This window comes from Artemia franciscana, chromosome 1 (assembly GCF_032884065.1).
Source record: "Artemia franciscana chromosome 1, ASM3288406v1, whole genome shotgun sequence".
In the NCBI taxonomy this organism is placed as follows: domain Eukaryota; kingdom Metazoa; phylum Arthropoda; class Branchiopoda; order Anostraca; family Artemiidae; genus Artemia; species Artemia franciscana.
In genome coordinates this window covers 66,304,003-66,329,774 of record NC_088863.1, presented here as the reverse complement: position 1 = coordinate 66,329,774, position 25,772 = coordinate 66,304,003, and the positions used below count along the sequence as shown (strand labels likewise).

Sequence of the window (25,772 nt, the reverse complement as noted above, 5' to 3'; positions counted from 1 at the left end):
CACGAGTACCGGAATTTTTCAGAGAGAGAGCCAGATTTCCTGGTATTATTTCAAAAAGACCAAAAATTAGATTAAAAACAAGTTTTCCAACTGAAAGTAAAGAGCAACGTCAAAAACTAAAACGGGCATAAATTATTACGTATATGAAAGGGGTTGCCTCCTCCTCAAAACCTTGCTCTTCGCGCGAAAGTTATTTTTTTAGAATGAAGCTTATTATTGTAATTAAACAGCCATTGTTTTTCTGGAACCGTTCTTAAGGAATTAGGACAAAAAGTTGAAACTTTATCGTAAAGAGCATGATCTTGTGGAAGGGAAAATTCGTTTCATATACGTAATAATTTCTGTTCGTTTTAAGTTTTGACGTTGTTCTTTACTTTCAGTTGAAAAAACTTGTTTTTTAATTTAATTTCTCATCGTTTTTAAATAATAACAGGAAATCCGGCTTTCTCTCTCCATGGAAAATTCCGGTACTTGTGGATTATATGCCAAAAATCCAAGTTTTCGATGCATAACTCGAGAGCAAACTGTTTTCTTTATTATTTTCTTCGTTAATTTCGAAAAGTATATATATTTTCACGTTAGGGGGGGGGGGGTGAAGAATAGCGGGTCTGCAGGCGCAGTGTGTTTGGTACAATTATTCTATATATTTAGAATTTAAAAAAAAACTTAATAGATTTTAATAATTTTAATTTTGAATAATTTTAAAGCACAATAATTATAAAACAAAGATTATTATTGTAATTAAGCTGGCATTGTGTTACAGGAATCGTTCTTAAGGAATTAGGACATAAATTCAAAACTTTAGCGAAAAGAGTAAGGTCTTGTGGAAGGTGCAACTCCTTTCATATACGTTTATTTTATTTAATTTCTGTTTATTTTAAGTGTCGATGTTGCTCCTTACATTCAGTTGAAGAAACATATTTTTTTAAATATGTTTATTTTAATTGTTGATGTTGAAAATGGTCATTCCAATTGCGGATGTGTGCTTCAGCTATATTATGCTCAGAGTGGGTACCATATCAAAAGACTACATATCTAGCTTGATTTTTCTGGTCTTTGGTGGTTTTGATAACCACTGATGGTCATGAGGGGTATCCCTGAAATGAAACTAGGACAAGACCGAACGGTCTATATTTTGCCATTTTATGATCTTCAGTCACAATGGGGGGGGGGGTGAAAACTACAGGTAACAAATTTCAAGAACAGAATGTTCCAATTTGCCGCCCCAAAAGTACTCACGTTTGTAATATGTGGTTGGTTATTCAAGCAAGTTCATCAAATTCTTAGCAAGGACTATATCCAATTCAATTGAAAACTGGTTTAGCTCTTCACTCTTTGAACTCTCATAGTCGACTTTCATAAGGTTATGAAAGTTTGTTACGTAAGTTAATTCTTAAGTTACGTATATTTTTTACTAATAAAAACGTTCGTTAAAAATTAAAAGTTCTAGTTGCCTTTTTAAGTAACCGAAAAATTGGAGGGCAACTAAGCCTCCTTCTCCACCCCTTATTTCTCAATATCGTCTGATCAAAACTAAGAGAAAGCCATTTAGCCAAAAAAAGAATTAATATACAAATTGCATTTTAATAATTTATGTGCGGAGAGCCAAAACCAAACATGCATTAATTCAAAAACGTTCAGAAATTAAATAAAAAAACATATGTTGAAGAAATATATTTTTTTTAATTTTATTTCCGATGTTTTTTAAATAATACAGGGAATTCCGGCTCCATGAAAAATTCCGATACTTGTGTATAATACACCACCGTCTCAAGTTTACGATGTGTAAAACTCGAGAACAAACCGATTTCGTCGTTAGTCTCTTCGTTACCTTAGAAACAAATTTGGGCTATATTTTTGCACATTAGGGGGAGGGATAGTAAAGTATAGCGGATCTATATGCAAAAAGTATTAGGTACAATTATTCTGCATATTCTGAACTAAGAATTGCTTTTTGACTTCAAACTGTTCAAATACTTTGCCTCCCCCCCTTTGTGCAAAGATATAGCCCAAATTATATATTTCCGATCTATTTTGTCACTTGTCTTTGTCTTGTATCACGCTAAACTGAAAGAAACTAACGTAGAAACCGATTTGTTCTTGAGTTTTACATTGCGTAAACTTGTGTGAGTGGCGTATAATAGACAAATACCAAAATTCCTTCCCCCGACGGAAAAAAAAACAAAGCTCCAATAAAATACTCAAATTTGGAAAGCTTTTTCCACAGGGGTATTTTCCGGTGGGGGGGGGTATTTTCCAGGGGGATTTTCCTCGGCGGAATTTTCCTTATGGGGTATTTTCTATTTTCCTGGGGGTAAACGCCGAGAAAGGGTAAACACCAGCCACCTTTGAACAGCAGGCTAAACTGTACAAAAATGTGGATCAATTCTGCTAGGATACGTTCGATCGATGAAGGGTGACAGAATCCCAAACATCGTGCGTGTCTGTCAAACATCTAAAGTAAATGGAAAAGTAGTTCATCCCTAAATGGAGTGGGGATATGTTGTAAGAAAATATTTAAGAGAAGTACGAATTTCTTTGGGAGGGTTCAAAGATAGAGACTTTGAATATGTTGGGATGGAGAAGCAGCGCACTTAGCTTTGTTGGCCTCAGGCAGTCTGGTGCTGCAATGTGCTGTTAGTAGAAGAAGTAGTAATCAAAGAATCTAGTATTAGAAAAAGCTCATTCCCCCCAAAAAATACGTTGAATGACAGGTACCAAGAAACAAACAATACAAAAACTGCAAGGTCTGGTATTTTCAAAATTATTCCAGGCTACTTAAATTCTTCAGGCTACGAAAAGAACTTATTCTCCTCGTAGCAGACTTATAAGTAGACGTAAGTCTACTTGACTGGCAGATTTTAACTATCAGAAAATAAATGAAGTAACTAATGAATGAAGTCTCCTTCCCCTCCCCTAACCGTTCTGAAGCTTGTTGTGTCATTTCTGATTTATCGAAAACTATACGTATTTTGAATATTGTGTTTTAATTTTTTAAAACAGTGACGAGAAATAAAAAATAAGTAACAATAATAATAAAGATGACTGGAAAGATCTAACGAAAATAGACTGAATAATTAAATACATAATTTGCTCTCTTAAGAGAGCAATAAATAATTGTATATGCATGCACGTACGTAGGCACATGTGTATATTTTTATCGAAAACAGCTGTATATTTTTTTCCGAAAATTGATGCACTAACATTTTCTGGTCTGAAATCTAATTCAATTTCAATATACAAAATCAAATTAAAGAATTTCTTTCCTACAACGCGAAACCATACAAAGCGACAAGACCAGTCCGAATAGCTAAAGTGAAAGGAATGAGGGAAAATTCTGTGGAAAATAATGTGTAACAAATTCTGAGGGTCGAAGATTTGCAACCGTCCCAATGAATTACAAATACATAAGTCACAGCTAGAATAACGTGTAAATAAGCCTATCGCGAACCAGTATGAGAGATAGAGCGAAAATTGGTCTCCTGGTGCGATGTCATTTCTGGAAATCTCAGTAATTGATGATTTTATTTCAACGTAATTTTTTGTTTTTCATTATTATTAATATAAAAACTGCAATATTCTATTTTCAGTAAAGCGCTAATGACTCAATGAGTTAGAACTTTTAGGGTTAGGGGAGAAGAAAGGGGAACTGTAGCAAAACTCCTGTTTGCAGTAATTTTTGTTCGTTTTAAGTTTGATTTGATAGTCAATCGAATTATTACGCGCTTTAAGATTTATTTATTCATCTAACTCAGAATCATTTATCTTTATGTTTGATAAAATAACCGTTTTTGTGCTTCTTTTATTCTTGGCTTGCAATTCTGCTCGTTTTGAGTTTTAATTAGTATAGGACCTAATTTTGCTGATCTTAGGTTTAATATGGGTGTTTATTATTTTTTTAAAAACTTTCTTTTGAAAAATGTTCTGTTTCAGTTGATTTTTGTTCGTTTTTTTATTGTCAAGGCTTTATTATTAGCTAATTTAATGAATATTCATCAAGTTTTTTGCCTCTTAGGCTTAAGAATAAAAATATTCGAATCCAATTTACTAGTACTAGTTAGTGTCTCCTGACCCAATTCTGAGATACTGGACGCATTTGCTGTTGTCAATCGTGATGCATATAGTTGTAAATTTAATTAAGCTGAATATTCCCCGTAAGATTCTCTGGAAGTTTTAACTTAATACCCTTAAGTGTTCCTGAGACATTATAGGCATACCACTCTGCAAACAAGGATGCCTATATGCCTTTTGATTTAGTTCAAATCCCCAATTGACACTGAAAGTTTCAACTCAGTAATTTTGGCCGCTCCTGAGATATTGCAGCAACATCCCTTGGCAACTGGGATGCACACAGTGTCTCAAGTTAAACATCTCCCAGAATATTGTCTGAGTTTTTCAACTTCGTAACTGTTGCCTTTTTCGTAACTGTTGTTGAAATAATGAAGACATTCCGTTTTGATTACCTGGATGCAGATAGTGTCTTTTCGTTTTGTTTCAGAGCCACATTAGCATTTCATGAATGTTTCAGTTTAGTACCCCAAGTTGTATATGAGATCAATGTAGATACGTCCAAATACGCCTGTTTGACAACTTCGATGCACCAAGGGTATTTTAATACAACACAACGATATTCCCCAGATATTCCCTAAAATTTTCCACTCTATAACCTTGAACATTCATGAGATATAGTATATAAGCCCTTTTGACAATCTGGATGCAGTATACCATTTTGACAAGAAGTATGCGATTAAACTCTTATGATTTAGTTGAGTAATTCTAGTTATAATAGTTGAGTTTTCAGTAGTATTTGCAGTCACAATCGCAATCATAGCAGTAGTAGCAGTAGTAGCAGTTCTAGTAGTATTAATGACAGTCGTAAGGAGTAGCAGAAACAGTTACGATTTGTCGCTGTCGCAAATTACGATCTCACTCACAGTCGGAAATGTAAGTATTTAATGTCCTAAGTGGCTGCAGTAGTAGTCGAGTCACATTCGTATTTGCAGTCGCAAGTAGTTGCAGTCGGAAGTAGACATAGTCGCAAGTAGTTACCGTCACAATATCAAGTAGTCTTAGTCGTAGTAACAGTAATAATTAGTCACAGTATTTGCAGTCACAAGCAGTAACAGTTGCAAGTAATCGCTGTTGCAGGCGCAAGTAGTTACAGCTACAGTCACAAGTGGTAAGAGTCACAAGCAGCTGCAATTACAGTGGCAGTCAAAACTAGTCACAAGTAATAGCAGTCACAAATGGTCCCAGTCGCTACTAGTCTCAGACAAGGAGGCTAGTCACAAACAGTCATAGTTACAGTCACGTGTAGTCGGAGCCACGAGTAGTCGTAGTGGCAGCCATAGTAGTATTAGCAATTTGTAGTTCTGAAGGTTTCAATTTAATGCTCATAACTCCCTTTTGATAACTTGAATGCACGCAGTGTCTTTTGATTTATTTAGACCTCCGTCAACACTCTCTGAAGTCCCACCTTGGTTCTCTTGTCATTTTCTGACAAACCCAGGATTAAACTCTTATCCCCTTTCACAACGATAAATCCTATATGTACGTAATGGGCAGATAGCATTAATCGAAATCTTCTCCCTAGGGGCTGTGACGGGCATGACATCCCTCAAAGGCATAGTTATTGGACCTTTCGACTATTTTAAACAAAGTTGCAATTGCAGAATTTTGATCGGTGTTGAGAGAGATTAGGAATCTAAAAAGGACAAGGGGTCCTTTGCCTGCAAAGTAATTTTCGACATGCTCTGAAAGTTTCTATTTAATGCCCTCATTCGTTTTAGAAGTCATGATGACTCACCTTATTGACACCCAGACAATCACATAATGTGTTTCTATTTTGTTCAGCAGTCTCCTCAACATTTCTTGGTACCAGTCGTAAGTGGAAGAAGTTGCAGTCACAACTTGTCTCAGTTGCAGTTGCAAATAGTTACATTTGCAGTTAGTACTAGTCGCAGTCGTAGTTGCAGCCGCAGTTGTAGTAGTAGTAATAGTTGTTGAAAAAGTCATATAGTTTCTTCTGATTTATCTCCGCATCCCTTAACGTTCCCTGAAGTTTCACCTTAGATATCCTTAGCTTTTTTGGACCTAACCAGGATCAACTCCTCCCTTTTGCAATGGTAAATCATGTGTGTAAACAATGGGCAAATTTCATAATTTACAACCCTTGCCCTAAGGACTGTGAAGGACTCCGCATCCCTGGAGGCATAACTGTTGAACCTTTAAACTATTTTGAACAAAATCATCTTTTTTCAAATTTTGATCAGTGTTAAGAATGAGGCCTCCACATTGTTCAAGTTGGAAACAAGCCTCAGTAATATCAGTAATAACTAATCAGTATCAGTAATAACTAATCCTACAACTAAAATTACCATTAAGGCAAAGGGTAATAGTGAGAATTTTTCAGGAAATATTGAGGGGAATGTTGAATTAAATTACAACATGCTGCGTTTATGCGTGCTTTCAAAAGGTCGTATCAGAAATATATCAAGAACTACTTAGAGCATGTGGTTGAATCTTTCAGGGTATAATGAGAGACATGTGAGTAGAGCTGCTATTACTACTGCTGTCAGTATTCCTATTACTAACACTAATGGTATTAAGGTGAAACTTTAAGGGATTGTTAAGGGGGATTTAGAACTAAACAGAAACACATTATGTGCATGCAGGTTATCAAAAGAGCGTATCGGCAATATTCCTGAAACGGCTTAAAGTACGTAGTTGAATCTATTAAGAAATGAGAAAGGGAAATTAACTAGAACAAAAGGCACAATGTGAAGCCCATTAATACTGATAATACTACTTCCGCTATAGTTATTATTTCTCAGGAGAGAATGAAGCGGGTGGCGTCGAACTAAATAAATAAACAAATAAAAAAAAAAAAAAAAAAAAAAAAAAAAAAAAAAAAAAAAAAAAAAAAAAAAAAAAAAAAAAAAAAAAAAAAAAAAAAAAAAAAAAAAAAAAAGCTAGTCAAAATAGCACATTAGCGATTTCCAAGGAAATACTTAAAGTATTGAGCTGAAGGTTCTATGACAATTTGAGTGGAAAGTTCAACTGAATCAAAACATAATATGTTCATTTTGGTTGTATAAAAGATGTCCATCAAAAAGCAAACCCTTGGGTATTAAGTTATATAACTGTCAGGGCTACTATTATTATACAAGTTTTGCTACTACTTCTACTACCAACATGGCTAATAGCAAAAATAGAAAAAATCTAATAAAACTGTTTTCAAACAATGCTTTTTTCAGAGCCAATGCTCTAGCGTTGCCTTATACAAACTTCAGAGGGGTCCCCTTCGACTGAAAATTGATAGTTCTAGTGTTATTCTTAAGACCCGGAAGTCTTTGAAGGTAAGAATCCCTCCACCCATATCTCTTGTATCTACCTTCCCCCAGAAGACATCTGATCAAAATATTGAGATAGCCATTTTGTTCAAAATTCGAAGGTCAAACAATTAAACCTCCAGGGATAACATTGCCCGACACGGCTCTTAGGGCAAGGACTGTAAATTATGCAACTTGGTCATTGCTTACATATTGGATTTGTTGCAATTCATTTTTGATCCTGGGTCTCCAAAATGGCTTAGGGTATTAAAGTGAAAATCTCAGGAAATGCCAAGGGAGATGTTAAGCATTTCTAAGCATATTAAATGCACGTGGGTTGTCAAAGGGGCATATTAACAATATCCAAGCGAAAAGCAAACCATGGGATATTAAACAGAAGCTGACAGGGATACTAATATTACTGCCACTTTTGCTACTGCTTCTACTACTACTACCGTTACTATTACTGCTACTATTGAAATAAATTAAAATAGTTTAAGTGCATCCAGGTTGTCCAAATGGCATAGGTATTATATCTTAGGACTTGGCTTGCATATAAAGTAAATACTTTTTGTGAAAGCTGCTTTGAAACTAAATTGCCACTAAAACTAAATCAAAATACACTATATGCATACTGGTTGTCAATAGGACGTATCAGGAATATCTCATTAACGGCTGAGGGTATTAAGTACAAAATTTCTGGGCTGCTTGCCCTCCATCCGTTTTTAACCGTTAAAAAGGTATTGAAACTTTGAATGTCCAATTGAATGACCTCCTTCCAAAGTTTTTACGGCAATCTCTTCCATACGAAGTACCTTGGTAAATAATAATAATTATGCATTAGACCAGAACACAATTTGCACTTTACCGGAAACAAAATACCTTTTAATTTTTTTTTCTCTTTTTGTACTTCAACAAATCCAACAAATCCAAATTTAATATCGCTCCTTGCTTTCAGTTAAAAAACTTGTTTTTTTTATTTGATCGTATTTTGGACCGGACGTGGAGTGCCTTTTAGTTTGATTAAACAAAAAAAGACAAGTTTTTTAAATGAAAGTAAGGAGCGACATTAAAACTTAAAACGAACAGAGATTACTCCGTATGTGAAAGGGGATTTTCCTCCTCAAAGCCCCGCTCTTTACGCTAAAGTTTGACTCTTTCTCTTAACTCTACATTTTAAAACAGTAAAAAACTTCGGTTGCTATTGAGCCGGGTCGCTCCTTACTACAGTTCGTTCCCACGAACTGTTTGATGAAAACTCGGCTCTGTTAAAATTCAATTAGCCTATTCTAGAAAAAAGGAATAATTGTCATCATACATATGAAATATTCAAAATATTATTATTCAAGAATTTGTATTTCTGAATAATATGCATAAAAATGTTCTATCCTCCCTTTTTATCCTAAATCAAAATACCCATCCTAGCTTAACATCAAGACCATATTCAGAGGGGAGGAGGTTAGAGTCTACCCCCCCCCCCGAAATTTTTGTGTAACTTTGTCCAACTAAAAGTGTAAAAAAAATGCATATAAACAATTTCTTAGTGTTTTTTAAGCTTTTTCCTACCCTCCCCTCGAAAAAAACAAGAACAAAATTCCTGGACACGCTCTTAATTTCCATACTTGGCTATGAATGTACATGATTGAAAAGGGGGTAAATCTTCTAACAGTTTAGCTTTTTCTTCCGTGACATAATGTCAGGTCTTTTGGAAGTTTTAAAATCATTCCTAACAACAAAGGAAAAGAATGTACGGTTATCTAAGCTTTAAACATCGTAAATATTTTATCATTATTTTTGAAAGCTATTAGAAATTATGAATGAGACTTTTGACGAAAGGCTAGTCCCAGAACATCTGTTGAAAATGATAAAAATACCTTTGATTAAGAGTGTAAACATATATCAGTGTTTTAGAAGAATAAATTTAGTCTAAAACGGCAAAAAAAATCATCTGGAATTTGTAGTAATTCAGATAAAACCACTGAAAGTAACAAACATAAGGTGAGGTAGTACAAAAAAATGATGCGCTAATACCTTGATAAGAATTTGATTTAGGGGGAGGGGGTTCAAATAGGTAAAATTAATGAAGCCTCAACAGAACAAAACTAAAAAACTACTTTCAAAATCGTTGACATAAATAAATTTTTAAATATTTTTAAAATAAGAGTTTTGATGCCTCTCCTAATGAGCCCTCTGCTGATCCTCTAGGACCATTCTTCCGATGCGATCATCCTTGGGAAAAAACAACAACAACAAAAATAAGCAAGCATCGACACATCGATTCTCTTGCTAAAAAAGTAAAAATTTCTATATTTTTGCAGATAGGATCTTGAAACCTCTGCAGTATTGTTCTCTTATATATTGAATCCGATGTTGTGTTTTCATTAGGATACCTTGACTTTTTAGAAGTGTTTCCCCCTTTTTCAAAATTGAGGAAATTTTCTCAGGCTCGGAACTTTCGATGGATAACATTAAACCTAGTGAATTTTATATAATTGGAATGAGAATAGAAAAGGTAATTCTTTCGATATATCTAGTCTTTTGATGTATCTGTATCTATACATTTTTTGTGTTTCGGTAATTATTGCGACGAGTCGCTCCTTAATTACAGTTCATTACCACGAACTGTTTGATTCCAGATATATAAAAATCACCAAGTTGAATGTCACCCACCAAAAGCTTAGAGCCTGGCTAATCTTTTTTTCCCAGGTTTGGTCATGTCAGACCAATGGTCCTAGAAAGTCAGGAGAGTGCTCATTCGAAAGAAAAAAGAAAGTTCTAGTCTCTCTTTTAAATCACTAAAGTTACTATCCTTTGTCATTTTTTTGGCATCAAACAACAATTTTGCCCAAAAGAGGACCAAGTTACTCTCAACTGAAAATTTTGAGATAAGAATTAGATTTAAAAGTATCAGAAAAGAAAATATTGAGCTTTCCACCTGCGGAGGATGGGGCCGCACAGTGGCGCATCCATTTCTGAAAAGTCAAGCAGACTATACAAGGTATATGGCTAGAATGGACATTTATCTTAAGCTTAATGTAACTAAGCTGATTCCGATAATTTTCATGAACTTAAAGTTAGTTTTGTGTAATTATGTACCAGCTGTTATGAAAGAGGGGTGGTGGGACATTGTGTAAGCACGAGGGAGAGGTTCAGATGCCTAAAAGACCGCAATTCAATGCTAAATTGTCTAACTCTTCATGAGCCTTCAGATAAATATCAGATAAGATGGTTTGTATGCGGGGGAAGGTAGGATTATCCTCGTATCTCCCTTCATCCACACTAAGCCTGAGTAAGGGTGCTGGGGGTTAGTACCTCTCCTCTTGCTGAGAAAGAATGTTTCTGGTATTTGTTTTAAAGCTTAATTCACACTAAACTGACTGGCTTCATTTTTCACAGGTGAAGTTACATACAGCGGTTTGCAAATATGCTTCAGCTATTTTGAGGAAGGGGAAGCAGGTCGTTGCATAGGCGGGGGGATGCCTCAACGGATACATTATAATCCCCAAGCATCTTAACTCTAATTGAGCCTTAAGATAAATACGGAACAAACTTTGGGGAAGAAGGGGGGAGGGGAAATGATATCTAGTCCCTCTTGATTCCCTGAAATTTTTTGCTCCCTACCTTTATTAGAGGTGCTAGGGGTGGAGCTAGTATTGTCCATCCCGTGACGACAATCTGTTTCTATGCAGATTGGTGAAACACAAGGACCGTTGAATTGGAAAAAGAAGTTTTCCTAAATCGCTAAAAATCAGTAGCGCAAAGAGCGATGGATTGAGTAGGGTTAGCATCTAAAACATCTTGTTTATTTATCTTATTTTGGAGGTTTCGAGGCATTTTTCCACAATAAGAAAGCTTTGTATTTCTCCCTGAAATGCTTATTGCGTATTTTTCAAGACATGGTTTATTGGTTGTTTTTTTTTTCTTAGTTTTATCCCGCTATGGGGCAACTAACCAGCGGACTGGCAGTAATGAGAAAACTGCCTTTCGAATGAAAATTTGAAACTATAGTGCCCATCTGTGGATATTTCAAGATGAATATAAAAAGAGCACATAAGTATGATCAACAGCTCCAAAATGAGCTATTAAACATCTTTCTCCGATGTAGCAGGAGACTATTACTTCTGCTATTCAGCCCACAATGTATGGCGATGGGAGGGAAAATTCTGAACTCAAGTTTAAAGTTTTTAACCATAGAGAATATGTTGACGGCCCCTTTCAGACTGCGTGGGTGGGTGGTAATCTCTAAAGAACTTTTTCGGCCTCTGTCGATTCCAATAGTAGGACTTCAGATAAAAATAATTTGCTGTGAGCCTGAGAAACTACTAAGAATATAATTAAATTTATTCAGTCGGGTTGGGAAATACACCAGATCAGGATTATATTCACTATTCAAGCCATAAGCTAATTCATTCTTTGGCATCATTTAGCCAATAGAGGCTATTTATTGCCCTCCATTGTTTCCACTAGTGGGACTTCAATTAAAAATTTTTGCCTGAGAGACTACTAAAAATATTAAAAAAAAAAAAAAAATTCTGTGAAATTGGAGAATTCACCAGTTCAGGATGATTTTTAGCATTCTAGCCATAAGATAAATAATTCTTTGGCCTCTTTTTAGCCAATAGAAAAAAGCCAATAGACTTCAATTAGAAAATTATTGTAATTAACCTGAGAGACTACTAAGAATACAATTAAATTTATTTAGTCAGATCAGGGAAATCACCCTATATTTTCACTGTTCGAGCAATGAATTTATTAGTTCTTTGGTCTCTTTTAGCCAATAGAAGCCACTCTTTGGCCTCTATTGATTCCACCAGTCTGATTTCAGTTATAAGATTTTTGCTATGAGCCTGAACCCTGAACCTGAGAGACTATTGAGAATATATTTAAATAAAATTTAGTCAGATTTGGAAATTACACCAGATTAGGAATATATTTACTTCTGCAGTCATAAATTAGTTCATTCTTTAGCCTCATTTAGCAAAGAGAGGCCATTTTATCTCTTTTATTGATCCCAAGAGTGAAAATTCAGTAATAAATTTTTTCCTATGAGCCTGAAAGGCTACTAGAAATATAATTAAATTTACTAAGTAACATCATCAGAACACATTAGATCAGGACGCCTTTTAATATGCGAGCCATAGCTTAATTCATTTTTTTACCTCTTTTAGCCAATCGAAGGCACTCTCTGGCCTCTAGGATTCCAGTAATGTGACTTCAGTCATGAAATTCAACCTGAGAGGCTACTAATATTTCTCAGTCAGGTTGTGGAATTACAGTAGATCAAGATTTTTTTCACAATTTGTGCTACAAATTAATTCACCCTTTGGCCTCTATTGATCCTACTAGTGGGACTTAAGATAAAAAATTTCACTATGAGCCTGAGAATATATGACTACTAAGAATATAGTTAAATTTATTCAGTCAGATCAGGGAATTACACCAGATCAGGATTTATCTACTATGTAAGCCATAACTTAATTCATTCTTCGGCCTCTTTTAGCAAATAAAGGCCAATTTTTAGCCTATATTGATTCCATTAGTGAGAATTCAGTCACAAAATTTTGTTATGAGCGTGAGAGACTACTAGAAATATAATTTAGTTTGTTAAATTAGATCGGGGAATACACCAGGTCAGGATGATTTTTACTATTAGAGACATAAACTAATTCATTCTTTGACCATTTTTAGCCAATACAGGCCATTTTTCGGCCTCTGTTGATTCCACTAGTGGGATTTCAGATGTATTTTTTTTTTTTTACTTTTAGCCTGAGAGACTACTAAGAATACAATTTGATTTATTAAGTCACACCGGGGAATGCATCAGGTCAGGATGATTTTTACTATTAGAGACATAAATTGATTCATTCTATGGACTCTTTTAGCCAATACATGCCATTTTTTGGCTTCTCTTGATTCCACTAGTGTGATTTCAGTTATAAAATATTGCTATGAGCCTGAGAGACTACTAAGGATGTCATTAAATTTATTCAGTCAGATTGAAAAATACCCGAAATCAAGATACTTTTTACTATTTGAGCCACAGCTTAATTTATTTTTTGACCTCTTTCAGAAAATAGAAGTACCTTTTTAGCCTCTACTGATTCCACTAATGTGACTTCAATTATAAAATTGCGCCTGAGAGACTACTAAGAATATAATTAAATTATTTAGTCAGATCAGGGAATTCCACCTGACCAGGATTTATCAATACTATTTGAGCCATAAATTAATTCATTCTTTGGCATCTTTTGGCAAATAGAGGTCATTCTTTAGCCTCTATTGATTCCACTAGTGGGCCTTTGATTAAAGAATTTTTGCTATGATCCTGAGAGACTACTGAGAATATAATTAAATTTATTCAGTCAGATCGGGAAATTTACCCGACAAGGATTATTTTCACTATTCGAGCCATAAATTAATTAGTTCTTGGCTTCTTTTAGTCAATAGAAGCTACTCCTTGGCCTGTATTGATTCTACTAGTCTAACTTCAGTCATAAGATTTTTGCCATGAGCCTGATGCCTAAAACACTTCTAAGAATATATTAAAAATTTTTTAGTCAGATTGGGAAATTACAGCAGATCAGAAATATTTTCACTATTCTGGCCACAAATTAATTCATTCTTTTAGCCAATAGAAGCCATGTTTGTCCTTTATTGATCCCAAGAGTAAAAAATGAGTAAGAAAACTTTTGCTGTGAGTCTGAAAGGCCACTAAGAGTGTAATTAGATTCATCAGCTCAGAGGCTACTAAGAATATAATTAAATTTATTCATTCACATCGAGGAAGTACACCAGATGAAGATTTTTTTTACATTTTGAGCCATAATTTAGTTCATTCTTTGGCCTCTTTTAGGAAATACAGGCCATCCTTTGGCATCTATTTGTCCCACTAGTGGGACTTCAGTTATAAGTTTTCTATATGAGCCTGAGAGACTGCTAAGAATATAATTAATTTTATTCAGTCATATCAGGAAATCGCACCAGATCAGGATTTATTTACTTGTTGAGCCATAAATTAATTCTTTCTTTGGCCTTTTTTAGCAAATACAGGCCGTTTTTTAGCCTACGTTGATCCCACTAGTAGGAATTCAGTTACAAAACTATGATCCTGAGAGACTGCTAGGAATATAATTCAATTTATCAAGTAAGATTAGGGAATGATTTTACTATTAGAGCCGTAAGTTAATTCATTCTTTGGCCTCTTTTGGCCAATAAAGGCCACTTCTTAGCCTCTGTTGATTCCACTGCTGGAATTTCAGTTGTAGAATATTCATTTTTAGCCTGACAGGATATTAAGAATATAATTAAATTTATTTAATCAGATTGAGAAACAAACGGGATTTGGCTGATTTCCACTATTTGAGCCATATATTAATCATTCTTTGACCTCCTTGCCCAACAGGGACTATTCTTCGACCTCTATTCATTTCACTAGTTGGATTTCCGTTATAAAATTTTGCTATGAGCCTGAGCGACTACTATGAATATAATTTAATTTGTTTAGTCAGATCGGGGAATCCACCAGATCAGGATGATTGGTCCTACTAGAGCCATATATTAATTCATTCGTTGGACTCTTTTAGCCAATAGAGACCATTTTTGGTTTTGTTGATGCCACTAGTGTTATTTCAGTTATAAAATTTGTTTTGAGCCTGAGAAACAACTAATAATATAATTAAATTTATTTAGTCAGATTGAAAATTACTCGAGATCAGAATGATTTTCGCTATTCGAGCCATAGATTAATTCATCTTTTGGCCTTTTTCAGCCAATAGAAGCCATTCTTTGGCCCCAGTGGATTAGTGAGATGTCAGCTATAAATGTTTTGTTTATAACCAAGAATATAAATATAATTTACTTAATCGAATCGAGAAATAGATGAGATCAGGATGATTTTCCTTATTCGAGCCACATATAAATTCATTCTTTGGGCTCTTTTAGCCAACAGGGGACATTCTTTGGCCTCCATTGATTCGAATAGTAGGACTTCAGTTAGGAAATTTTGCTATGAGCCTGAGAGACTACTATGAATATAATTTAATTTATTAAGTCAGATCGTCGAATATACCATATCAGGATGCTTTTTACTATTTGAGCAACAAATTAATCCTTTTTTGGCCAATTTGGCCAATATGTTAAGTCCACTTGTGGGATTGTAGTTATAAAAGTTTTGGTGTGAGCCTGAGAGACTACTAAAAATATAATCAAATTAATTCAAACCGATCAGGAAATACACCAGATTAGGATGATTTCTACTATTCGAGTAATAAATAAACCATTTTTTGGTCTCTTTTAGCCAATATATGTCACCATTTGGCCTCTCCTGATTCTACTTGTGGTATTTCAGCTACAAAATTTTTGCTATACGCTTGAGAGACTACTAAGGATATAATCCAATTAATTCAAGCGGATCAGGAAATGCACCAGAATAGGATAATTTCTGCTATTCGAGCCATGAATTAATTCACTGTTTTGCGGTATAACTGAAGTAGTTTTCTTTTGCCCCTGTTTTGGGGCCCTGCGGATCTAAAAGGTGGATACGGCTTCCTGGTTTCGGTGGACAAAAAACCCTTGATGTAGACGATAGGCGAAAACCCCTATGCACAAAGACTTCCCTTGATAGCCACTTGCTAAGAATCAGTTTAATAGGGAGACATAAGTCAGTAATATAGATGCAAGAAAACTACAGACAAATCTTTGAGGATGCATTTCATCTTAACCTCCTCCCTTCTACAGCTAATGATTTTTTTTCCACACTTCGTTTCCATGGGTGCTGAAACCGGGAGACAAAGCAAGAAAAATATTTCCCTGAATTTATAGAAAATCACGTTTATACAAGTTTACATACAAACAGAAAAAAAACATCTATGCTGCTTAAAAAATTTCAGGCTTCTAACCCTTTCAAGGATTATTGACTCGAGCATCAGAGACCCAATTTTAAGAAGAAAAATTGTTTTGGGAAACCTTCTTGTGATGAAATTACGTTTGTGTTTACGTCTAATATCGACATTCAGTGCTTCATAAATGTTAAAATTCATTGGTGCAACTTGTGTTTTAGAGAGTTATGGCAATTGCATGTAGAATTAAAATGGCAGGAACATATTTAGAAAGAGAAAAAAGCAAAAATAAGTTGTTAAAGCAACGGATATATTAATGGTTTACGTACCTTACACTGATCACAGTTGGACATAGTTGAGAAGGTTTGAGAGCAATCATAGCGAACCATTAATTCTTCAAATTCACATACAAGAGCCCCTGCGGTTGCATCAAGAGCTTCTATAGCAGAAAGATACCTTAAGCATAAATCAGAATCCTCTAGAATTCCTTTTTTTGCTTTGTTATCTAAAACATCCCACAGGTTATAATTGTAGCAGTGGAAGAGTTTATATTTTCTAAGTGCCGCTATACGTTGTGTACCTTTTGAAGCATGGCAAATACAATCTTTGTGTGACCCGTACAAAAATGAAACACAGTCATTTCGACTAAGGTTGGGATAGGCACTACTTGAGTCTAGCTTAGAATGTGCGTGTCGCACATGGCGTTGACAGTTTAGTTTGTTTGCATCACATGCGGGCTTCGGTACGCTAGGTAAGCATTTATCCCGAATTCCGGGCATCATTGTTTGGGTATTTAAAACTAAGTATTGCTCAATGGATAACCAAGGATTTAAAATGTTTTCTATTTCATTTGCTATGCGAATTCCATCTGCCAAGCCTGCTTTCAGTAAAAGCATAATCAAAAGAAATGACTTGAAAGACTTGAACACACCGCTTGTCAGTACATGTTGCCGGTTAATTCCTATAATATTTAAAACCACTGAAAAGCTTTTAATCCATTGTATCAAATTGTTTGCACGTCCAAAAGCACTTAGTACAGCTACCCGTAGGGCAAGCTCTTTTCCAAACTTGAAAAACTTGAATTGTTGAGATCGAAAATTGCACCATTTCCTAACGAATAACAATAATAACTGAGATATTATATGCACTACGAATAAGCTTCTACTGCTACTTTTATCGGACAAGATAGTTCTGCTCGGTTTGGTATCCACTCCTCTTTCCAATCGAAATTCTGAATAATATACTGAATAACAGTGGCGTTCACTATCATAACTATGTGTTATCAAAGAGCCTCTATTAAAGCAGTCATTTGTGTGATAATATTTTGCATAATCAGTTCCTTGCTTTGACTGATAAGTTGCTGAGCAAAAATGCCCTGTACTACTACATAAGTAATATTCATTCTGCAATCCAAAACTTATCACCATTGTCAGAACTTGCCTGTCCTGACTTGGTGAAGTCAGTAGGCCTGACTTCACAGCATAATTTATTTGATCTTAGTCTAGTCAAGTAGGGTGGAAACCAGCTCATTGCCGAATTATCACTTATTCCTCCTCATTCTACAGGCTGATAGCAAAACAAAACAATAAATAAAACTTAACAAACTTCTACCATTATTCCACTAGTCTTTCCTCTAAACTGAATCATGTCTTCTGTTCCTAGGTCGAAGGGCGCATGTGCAGTGTATTCGTGCTCATACAGAGAATTTTCCATGATAAAAAGCTTCAATAGCACCGGGGATCTCTTTATCGAATAAGAATCAATCAGAAACAGAATTGAGGAAAAAAAAAAACAAGAACATTGGTTGCCGTTCACAAAACGGTTAGAAAGTAGGTAAAAATACATTAGTAAGCAACCGTCAAATGAGAAAATTTGTTACAAATCTATCTTTCCTTCTCCTCTTTAATTTGCACTCATGAGCATAACAGAGACAAGTCTCATAACCTTCCAAACTAAGCTATGCTCTTTATATTTAGTGTTTATATTCTTCTATCTAAAAAAAACCATGTAACAAGTCAGTTTTTTTATCCAGAGGGGGGGGGGATTTTATATTTAGCGAGGGATTGAGATAATAGAAAAAGTCAGAAAGTAGAGATCCAAAATTGGGAGAAATTGCAAATTACACAGTTTGGGAAAAGGGTTAAGAACTGTAAGTAAGGAGCGATTCGTTTTATTTTCAACCGAAAAATTAAAAGAAGTGGTATTTATACTAACAATGTATACATCGATAGAATTAAATTTTATGATAGTTTCGAATAGAAAAAATTACTAAGTTTATTGCTACTCCATAAAAGATACAAGCTTGAAAACGAAATTCTGATTTTTGGAAAAATGAGAGAACATTCCCCAAAAGAGCAAACTATCTTTATGTCAATTTTACTATTAAATTCAACATATCACAGAATCCATCGCTTCGAGCTCCCATCTACAAAATGTGGAATTTTGCTTTCTTTTTTTTTACGCGTTAGCATATTACCAATTGTAAAGACTATTGGTTCATTTTAAAAAATGTACCAATAGTCGATGGGGGAATTAAAATTTTACACAATCACCAGGGGACAAGATTACCCACTAGACCAAAAAGAGTTGCTTCAATGTTAGCTTGCAAGAGGATTATTTCGCAACAGAATAATTAACTAAGTTTCAATTTCCAAAAATTTTTCCTCAGTCGCTCTTTGATTCTCATTGAAGTAACTCGCATAGCTGCTTTTCCCTACGTGGATAAGTATCGACAATTGCATTTACTATATTTGGTGGTGTTTTTTTTTTTTTTTTAGATTAATTTTTCTTTTAATTTTCTATCTTGTGCTGAAGGCGCCTTGTTTTATACAGGCGAAATATCCGTGTTGTTTTAGTCTTTTAATTCTACTGGCCGTCGTCTCGTTTGAAGTTTTCTTTTTGTAGAGTTTTATCTCTCTTGATTGTTTATTGTAAAGAACCATATTTACTCGATGCCTTATGTATTTGTTCTTCCAGAGCCACTTTGTGCGGAAAGGTGGTCGTAGATATTTTGAAAGTGCCTCAATCGATTTGAAGTTGAAAGTTCTAGTTTCACAAGATATTGAAGGGTATTCAGCCTCCTTTCTGACCCTCCTTTTTATACCTAGCCCATCAGGAACCTCTGAGGATATTCCATTAAAATTTAGAGATTGTCATTTTGTTCAAAACAGTCAAAAGGTTCAATAAATATTCTTACGGGGAAGACACAATCCCCTAAAGACCCAAGGGCAAGGGTCTTCAATATTGGAAATTGGCAATTATTTAAGTATAGGCTATATAATGAAAATATGGTCTTGCGCAATAGCTAATGAACGGCTAAGGGTTCAAGGGATGCTAAGGCTGATGTTAAACTAAACGAATAGACGCTACTTGCACCTAGGTTATCAAAATAGTGGACGAAGAATATTTTAAAACGGTTAAGGGTACAAAGTAAATACTTACAACGAACGCTGAGGGGGGGGGGGGGGTTGGACTAAATAAAAAGACTCTATATACATTCAGGTCGTCAAAAGAGCGTATCCGCAATATATCAAGAACTGTCACGAGTATAAAGTTAAATCTTCCAATAAATATTGAGGGGGGTGTGGAATTAAATCAAAAGTTACCATGTGCATCCAGGTTATCAAAACGGCGAATGTCTAATGGAATTCACTTGACATTTTCAGGGAATCTTGGGGGGGGGCTTTTGAACTAAACCACAAGACACAGCATGCAGCCAAGTTGTTAAGAGGGTGTTTCTAGGATCTCAGAATAGGCAAGGAGTATTAGGCTAAAAGTTTCTGTTAATATCGAGGGATATGTTGAACTAAACCAAAAGACATTTTATGCATCTAAGCTGTCAAAAGGGCATCTCTGCAATTTCTTAAAAATATTCAGTGGTATATAGTTGAAATTTTCAGAGAAGTTTTCAACCATTTCATGGTAACCAACTGTACATAAGGAGTGACTTTGCTCATTAGCAACCAAAACTCTTAAAAAACAGAATTTTGAGGTCAAAAGAATTAGATTATTATGCTGATTCCAAATATCTAAGATTCATCAAGTTTAGTATTAACAATTAAAAGTTATGAGCCAGTGAAAATTTGTCCTATTTTCAAAAAAGCAGGAAACACCCCACAAAAGAAACACCCTCATAAGGAGTGTTTATGAAAATCACACCATCAGATTCAGTGCATCGGAGAACACCACTGTAAAAGTTTAAAACTTATGCTCAAAAATACTCAACTTATACTAAAAAAAAAACAAAAATTTTGCTTTTTTGTTTTTTTAGCAGAAGAAAGGTCACGGATACGTGTTTAGTTGTTGTTTTTTCCAGGGATAATCGTATCAAAATAATTGTCCAAGAAGATCAGATGAGGATGCACTCTAACAGAATTGAAATTTCTAGTGCAATTTTTAATTTACCAAAAATATTGGAGGACGACTAGTAATTTTTTTTTCCAATGTTATCTGATCAAAATTTTTAGATAGTCATTATGTTCCTCATAGGTGAAAAATAAAATAACTATGCCTTCTGGGGTAACCTGACCCCAACATTCCCTAGGGAGAGCCCGGTAAGTTATGAAATTTGTCCATTGCTTATGTAAAGTATTTGTTATTGTGAAGCATACAGACATTTTTCAAGGGGGATTTTGTGCTTGGTGCGGGTTCCCATGGAGATAATTTTCCATGGGTAGGGAAATATCCGGGGAGTGAACTTTACGGGGGAAATTTTTGACTTGGGGGGGTATTTGACAGAATTTCTACATGAAATTCTTTTATTTGTCTTACTTGATCTTTGCCAACTCAGTTTTGTATGCAGAGGTTTTCCAGGGGAATTATCCAGAAGTCATGTTCAGCGTCTTTGAACAATCTAGAAAAACAAATTCATGAGAAGGGGTGATTTTGGGGGCGATGGAGAAACGAATAGAAATTACACTCTTTTCCAAATGAAAGTATGCTAAGGAAGATTTTTTAGGCTGAATCGTACTTAAGAAATTGTACATGGAAGGAGATTTCCAGCAAGGATAGAACTGTCTGGGAGGAATTCTATGGGGAGGGGATTTAATTGAGGCTGAGCCCAATTTACCAGCATTATGTAAAAAAATGTGTTTAGTTGAAAGTAAGGAGCAACATTAAAACTCAAAACGAACAGAAATTATTCCGTATATGAAAGGGCTGCCCCTCCTTAATATCTTGCTTTTTATGCTAAAGTTTGAATGTTTGTCCTAATTTTTTGAGAACGGCTCCTGAAACGCAAGGGCCATTTAATTAAAATAGAAGATTTTTTTAACTTCTAAAAGCTTTAACGTAAAGAGCAAGCTATTGAGCAGAGGGCAACCACTTCATACACGGAATAATTTCTGGCTGTTTTCAGTTTTAATGTTGCTCCTTACTTTCAGCTAATTTTTTTTTTTAAGTTCGAACTAAATCGAAAGATGCTTCATACATCCAAATTATCAAAATGGTGTGTCAGTAACATCTTAAAAACGCTAAGGTTATTAAATTGAAATTATCATGGCAAATCGAGGGGGGCTTAAAACAAAATTAAAAAGGCAATGTGTGCATCCAGACCATCAAATGGCTTATTTGGATTACTTTGGGAATGACTAAGGATACTAAATTGAAATTTTCAGGGATCTTTGAGGGTGACGAAACTGAAAGACGCTTTGCATATCCAGATTGTGTTTCGACAATACTTAAAGAATGGCTAAGGGTATCATGTTAAGACTCTTAAGTAGATCGAGAAGAAATTCAAACTTCAAGTAACATTATTTACGTCCAGGTTATCAAAATGGTTGATTTGTAATATCTCAGGAACGGTTAGGGGCATTAATTTAAAACTATCATGGAATGCCGAGTGAAGGTTTGAACCTACTCTCTGTATCGAGGATGTAACAACAGCGTATGAGAAACAGCTCATGGACAACTAAGCATATTAAGCTGACGCTAAATCAAAAGAAACTACATTCACTCAAGCTGTAACAATTGTATATGTGCATTATTTCGTGAACAGCTTAGGCAACATTCAGTTGACACTTTCACAGAGTGTTGAAGAAGAAGTTGAACTAAATCTGGAGATACTATTTGCACCCCGACTGTCGTAATGACCATAAAAGGAAAAAGACATCATGTTATAAACCAATAATTGGCTTTTGATAATAAATGATGAACAAATATTCAATTCAAGTGTTTTCAAAAAAAAGAAATTAAGAGGCAATGCTCAGACGTTATGTAAAGAGTCACTGGATTATTATTTACTTGTTATTTTTCTCATTGCCATTTCACATGAAAAGGAAGGGGGTCGTACAAATTTCAAAATGTTTCTGACTCTGACTTTGACTACGACTAATTGTATCTACTACAACTCCTAGTCTGGTCACAACTGCGGCTGTGACTGTTGCCAATGACTTTATTTGACTTATGTCTCCTACCGGGCGTGGCTAAGTGTAGAGAGTGATGTCAGCTTCCTCCAACTGGTGCGATCAGGAGCTAACGCTGGTGCGTCGTGGACATCGATGTTTGCCAGCTTAAAGTATTTTAAAAGACTATCGGACCATCGGTGTTTTGGTCTTACGTGGGGTTGTTTCCAACCGGCTTCGGTGGGGTTAAAGCCCAGCACGATTTTCGCATGTAGGTGTGATGGTATTCTAAAGAGATGACCGTACCATCGTAGAGTGTGCTCCACATTTTGGACGGAAAGCAGCGTCTCCTGCGTTGTCTGTAGTAACTTTTCGTTGCTGACGAAGTCGAATCATTTCAGGCCTTCTTTCTTCTAAGACTTTTCGTCTGGAACATGTATACGGTCTTGAGAGCTGTGATTGTGGCCGGACAGGTTTCAGTTCCACAAAGAATTACAGACATAACCAGGGTGTTGAAGATTCGCAGCATCATGTTTCGACTAATACTTGATCTCTGCCATAGGTGACGATTTAACCTTCTCGTGATTCCCGATGCCTTTGCTATTCTTGCTTGTAGTTCAGGGAGAGGAGAGCTGTCAGCATCAATGACAGAGCCCAAGTACGTGAACTGCAGAACCACGTTGACAGTAGTTTTTTGGTTCAGGGCCATAGGAAGGCTGGGAATGCTAGACGGAGGATCGACGACTATAATTTTGGTTTTGTTCCAGTTGACCTGTAGTCCTTCTTTTGCAGCTTCTTCTTGTAAATGCTTATACTGTTGCCAGTGACACAACTATCATTACCATTACTATTACGCATGTTCTCATACCACACACTGTCCTTGGCAATTTCAATACTTTTTCAGAAACTTTAAGTAAGGAGTTTCTCGCTCTATGAATAACTGAGACTCAAAATAAAGAATGTTTATAGGAATATGCACAGTTTTATGTTGATGAGAATACAGGAAATTCATACACTAAAAATACACATCAAATGTACGACCCTCAGAAAATTTGTCTGATTTAAGTAAGAGTGCAAAAAACGAATAAAGTTGTCGATTTGACAAAATTAGGCCATCAAAGAAGAGCATCAGAAAAATCTACAGAAGTTTCAAACCCTATTTGCATAAACACAAAGTTTTGTTGTTTTTTTGCCAAGAGGAACTAAAAACTCCTGTGTTTTTATTAAATAATCAAAAAATATTGTGGCCCAGCAAATTAGTTCTTTCTGCCTTTTCGTGTCAAAAATTAACAGTTTACCACAAAGAGGATAGCAGCGGTCAATAGACAATTCTGAGAGAGCCTTTCAATTTAACATTGTCAGAAAGCCCCACATAAAGGCTCCCAATTTCCCAGGTGGCAGTTTTAGGATAGGGCACATTCTACCCTAAGGATGCACTTTGCTTTAACAATATAAACGGATACTATAGACGTTTATTAAAAGTTTACATTAACTAGTTTTATTCATTTTACACTTATTATAACTATATGCATTACAAGCATAATATTTTACTGTTGGGGAGAGGGATGGCAGTGTGCCTGAAGTCTGAAAAAGTGCATTTTTGTCGTCAGAATTCTCTAGCTATTCGGGGTTATTAAAAAAAATGACAAGAAGCATAGGAAGATCAAAATTAATCTATAATTTGCGTTCATTCTGAGATACATCATCACACTAAGCTGATAACTATGTATTGCTCGGACACATATCCCCTTTTGTTGCAGAATAAAAATTTTACATGAACTTTTGCAATAACAGACTTACCAGCACAAGTGTAGGAAAGGTAGGCCTGGTGGCGTACCAAAAACGGCGCATTCAAAAACGTAATTTTGAATTTAACTTAAAAGTATCTTAAAAAGAAAATTTTTTTAAATGACTGTTATTTTATTTTAGTTTTCAGTTCCGAACATCTGAAGCTATTATGTAAACTGCAAAAATAGGTATGGTGCTTCATTAAGAAATATATTTTTTTTAATTGAAACATGAGAAATACCTGAAATTTTAAAAGAAGTTTTATTTTTATTAGGTTATTGCATAAAAAGAAAGATATAACAGAATAAAAACCAGTAAGTATACAATTTTCAAAGCAACCAGTTATATAATGCCTGTTGGAAGACCCCCCTAAAAAAAATTTCCAGTTGTTACTAATGATGATTCTATGGAACCATCTAAACTACCAAATGTGATAAGACCAAGACAACAGCCTGAACAAATTAAATGGTTCGTTTGATTATTGGGTTTGGAATGTTGTATCTTGCCAGAGTTATTTATTTATTTATGAATTAACGACGCTTCTTGACTACTAAGGTCCCTCCGTCGGCCCTGCAGTGCATTCCTGCAGCGTAATTCGATCTCTGGGTCCCGTATTACCAAGCTAAGGTCAAATCCACTGCGTCACCACAGGACACTTGCCAGAGTTTCGTGGAAAAGTCAAGTAATTAAATAATTTGCCACAATACGGATGATGACAGTGTGCCTCTTGTTCATAGGTTTGCGGGTTCAATCCCGGCTGTGGCAAAGTACAACATTTCAGACCCGAAAATCATTTATAACATTGTAAAATAACATTTTACAATGTAAAATAACATTTATTAAAAAAAAAAATTAAGATGCTTTTAAGTTCAATTCAAAATTATGTTGGCATACGACATCAGTGCAATACTGATGTTTTGAGCCTTTTTAGCTTACTTGTGTTCATTCAGTAGCATCTTTCTTTTTATGCTTTAAAGTCGCCAGGCCCCAACAATCGGCGAGCGGCAGGCTTCTGCATATGGGCATTATGATGCCCATGGGCATTCGATCTTGATCGATGCATGCCCATTATGGGCATTTCGATCTGGAGTGCTTCTATTTATGGACTTTTATTGTCGCTTGTCTTCTAACCGCAGACAATTTCAGCCTTTTCTTGATGTCATGACGATTCAACGCATATTCGATACAGTCACCTTTGGAAAAACATAAATTCTTCTTTTATAGTTTTGACTTATTTAGATTGCTCTTGCGGCTAGAAGAGTCAATTTGCCAGTTTTAAGAATAAAAAAGACTATATGGCCGATTTTGAAGCAAGGCCCCGGCACTCGGCATGTTTTATGTCTCTTTATGCTATAAGCAGATTTAACCTCATAGAATATAAAACTTCTTTTAAAATTTTCAGGTATTTCTCTAGTTTCAATTAATTTTTTTGACGTGACACCATATATATCTTTGCAGTTTACATAATAGCTTTA

The 25,772-nt window shown here is 35.2% G+C and overlaps 1 protein-coding gene across 1 annotated transcript in view; it reads right to left on the bottom strand.

Moving 5' to 3' along the window:
- The window catches only part of LOC136033041 (uncharacterized), a 55,605-nt gene extending 37,797 nt beyond the window's left edge, over positions 1 to 17,808 (bottom strand). The window contains exon 1 of the mRNA XM_065713614.1: positions 16,498 to 17,808. Within this exon, the coding sequence (XP_065569686.1) occupies positions 16,498 to 17,595 (1,098 nt within the window). The 5' untranslated portion in view covers positions 17,596 to 17,808. The remainder of the gene's footprint in view (positions 1 to 16,497) is intronic.
- Positions 17,809 to 25,772: the final 7,964 nt, after the last annotated feature.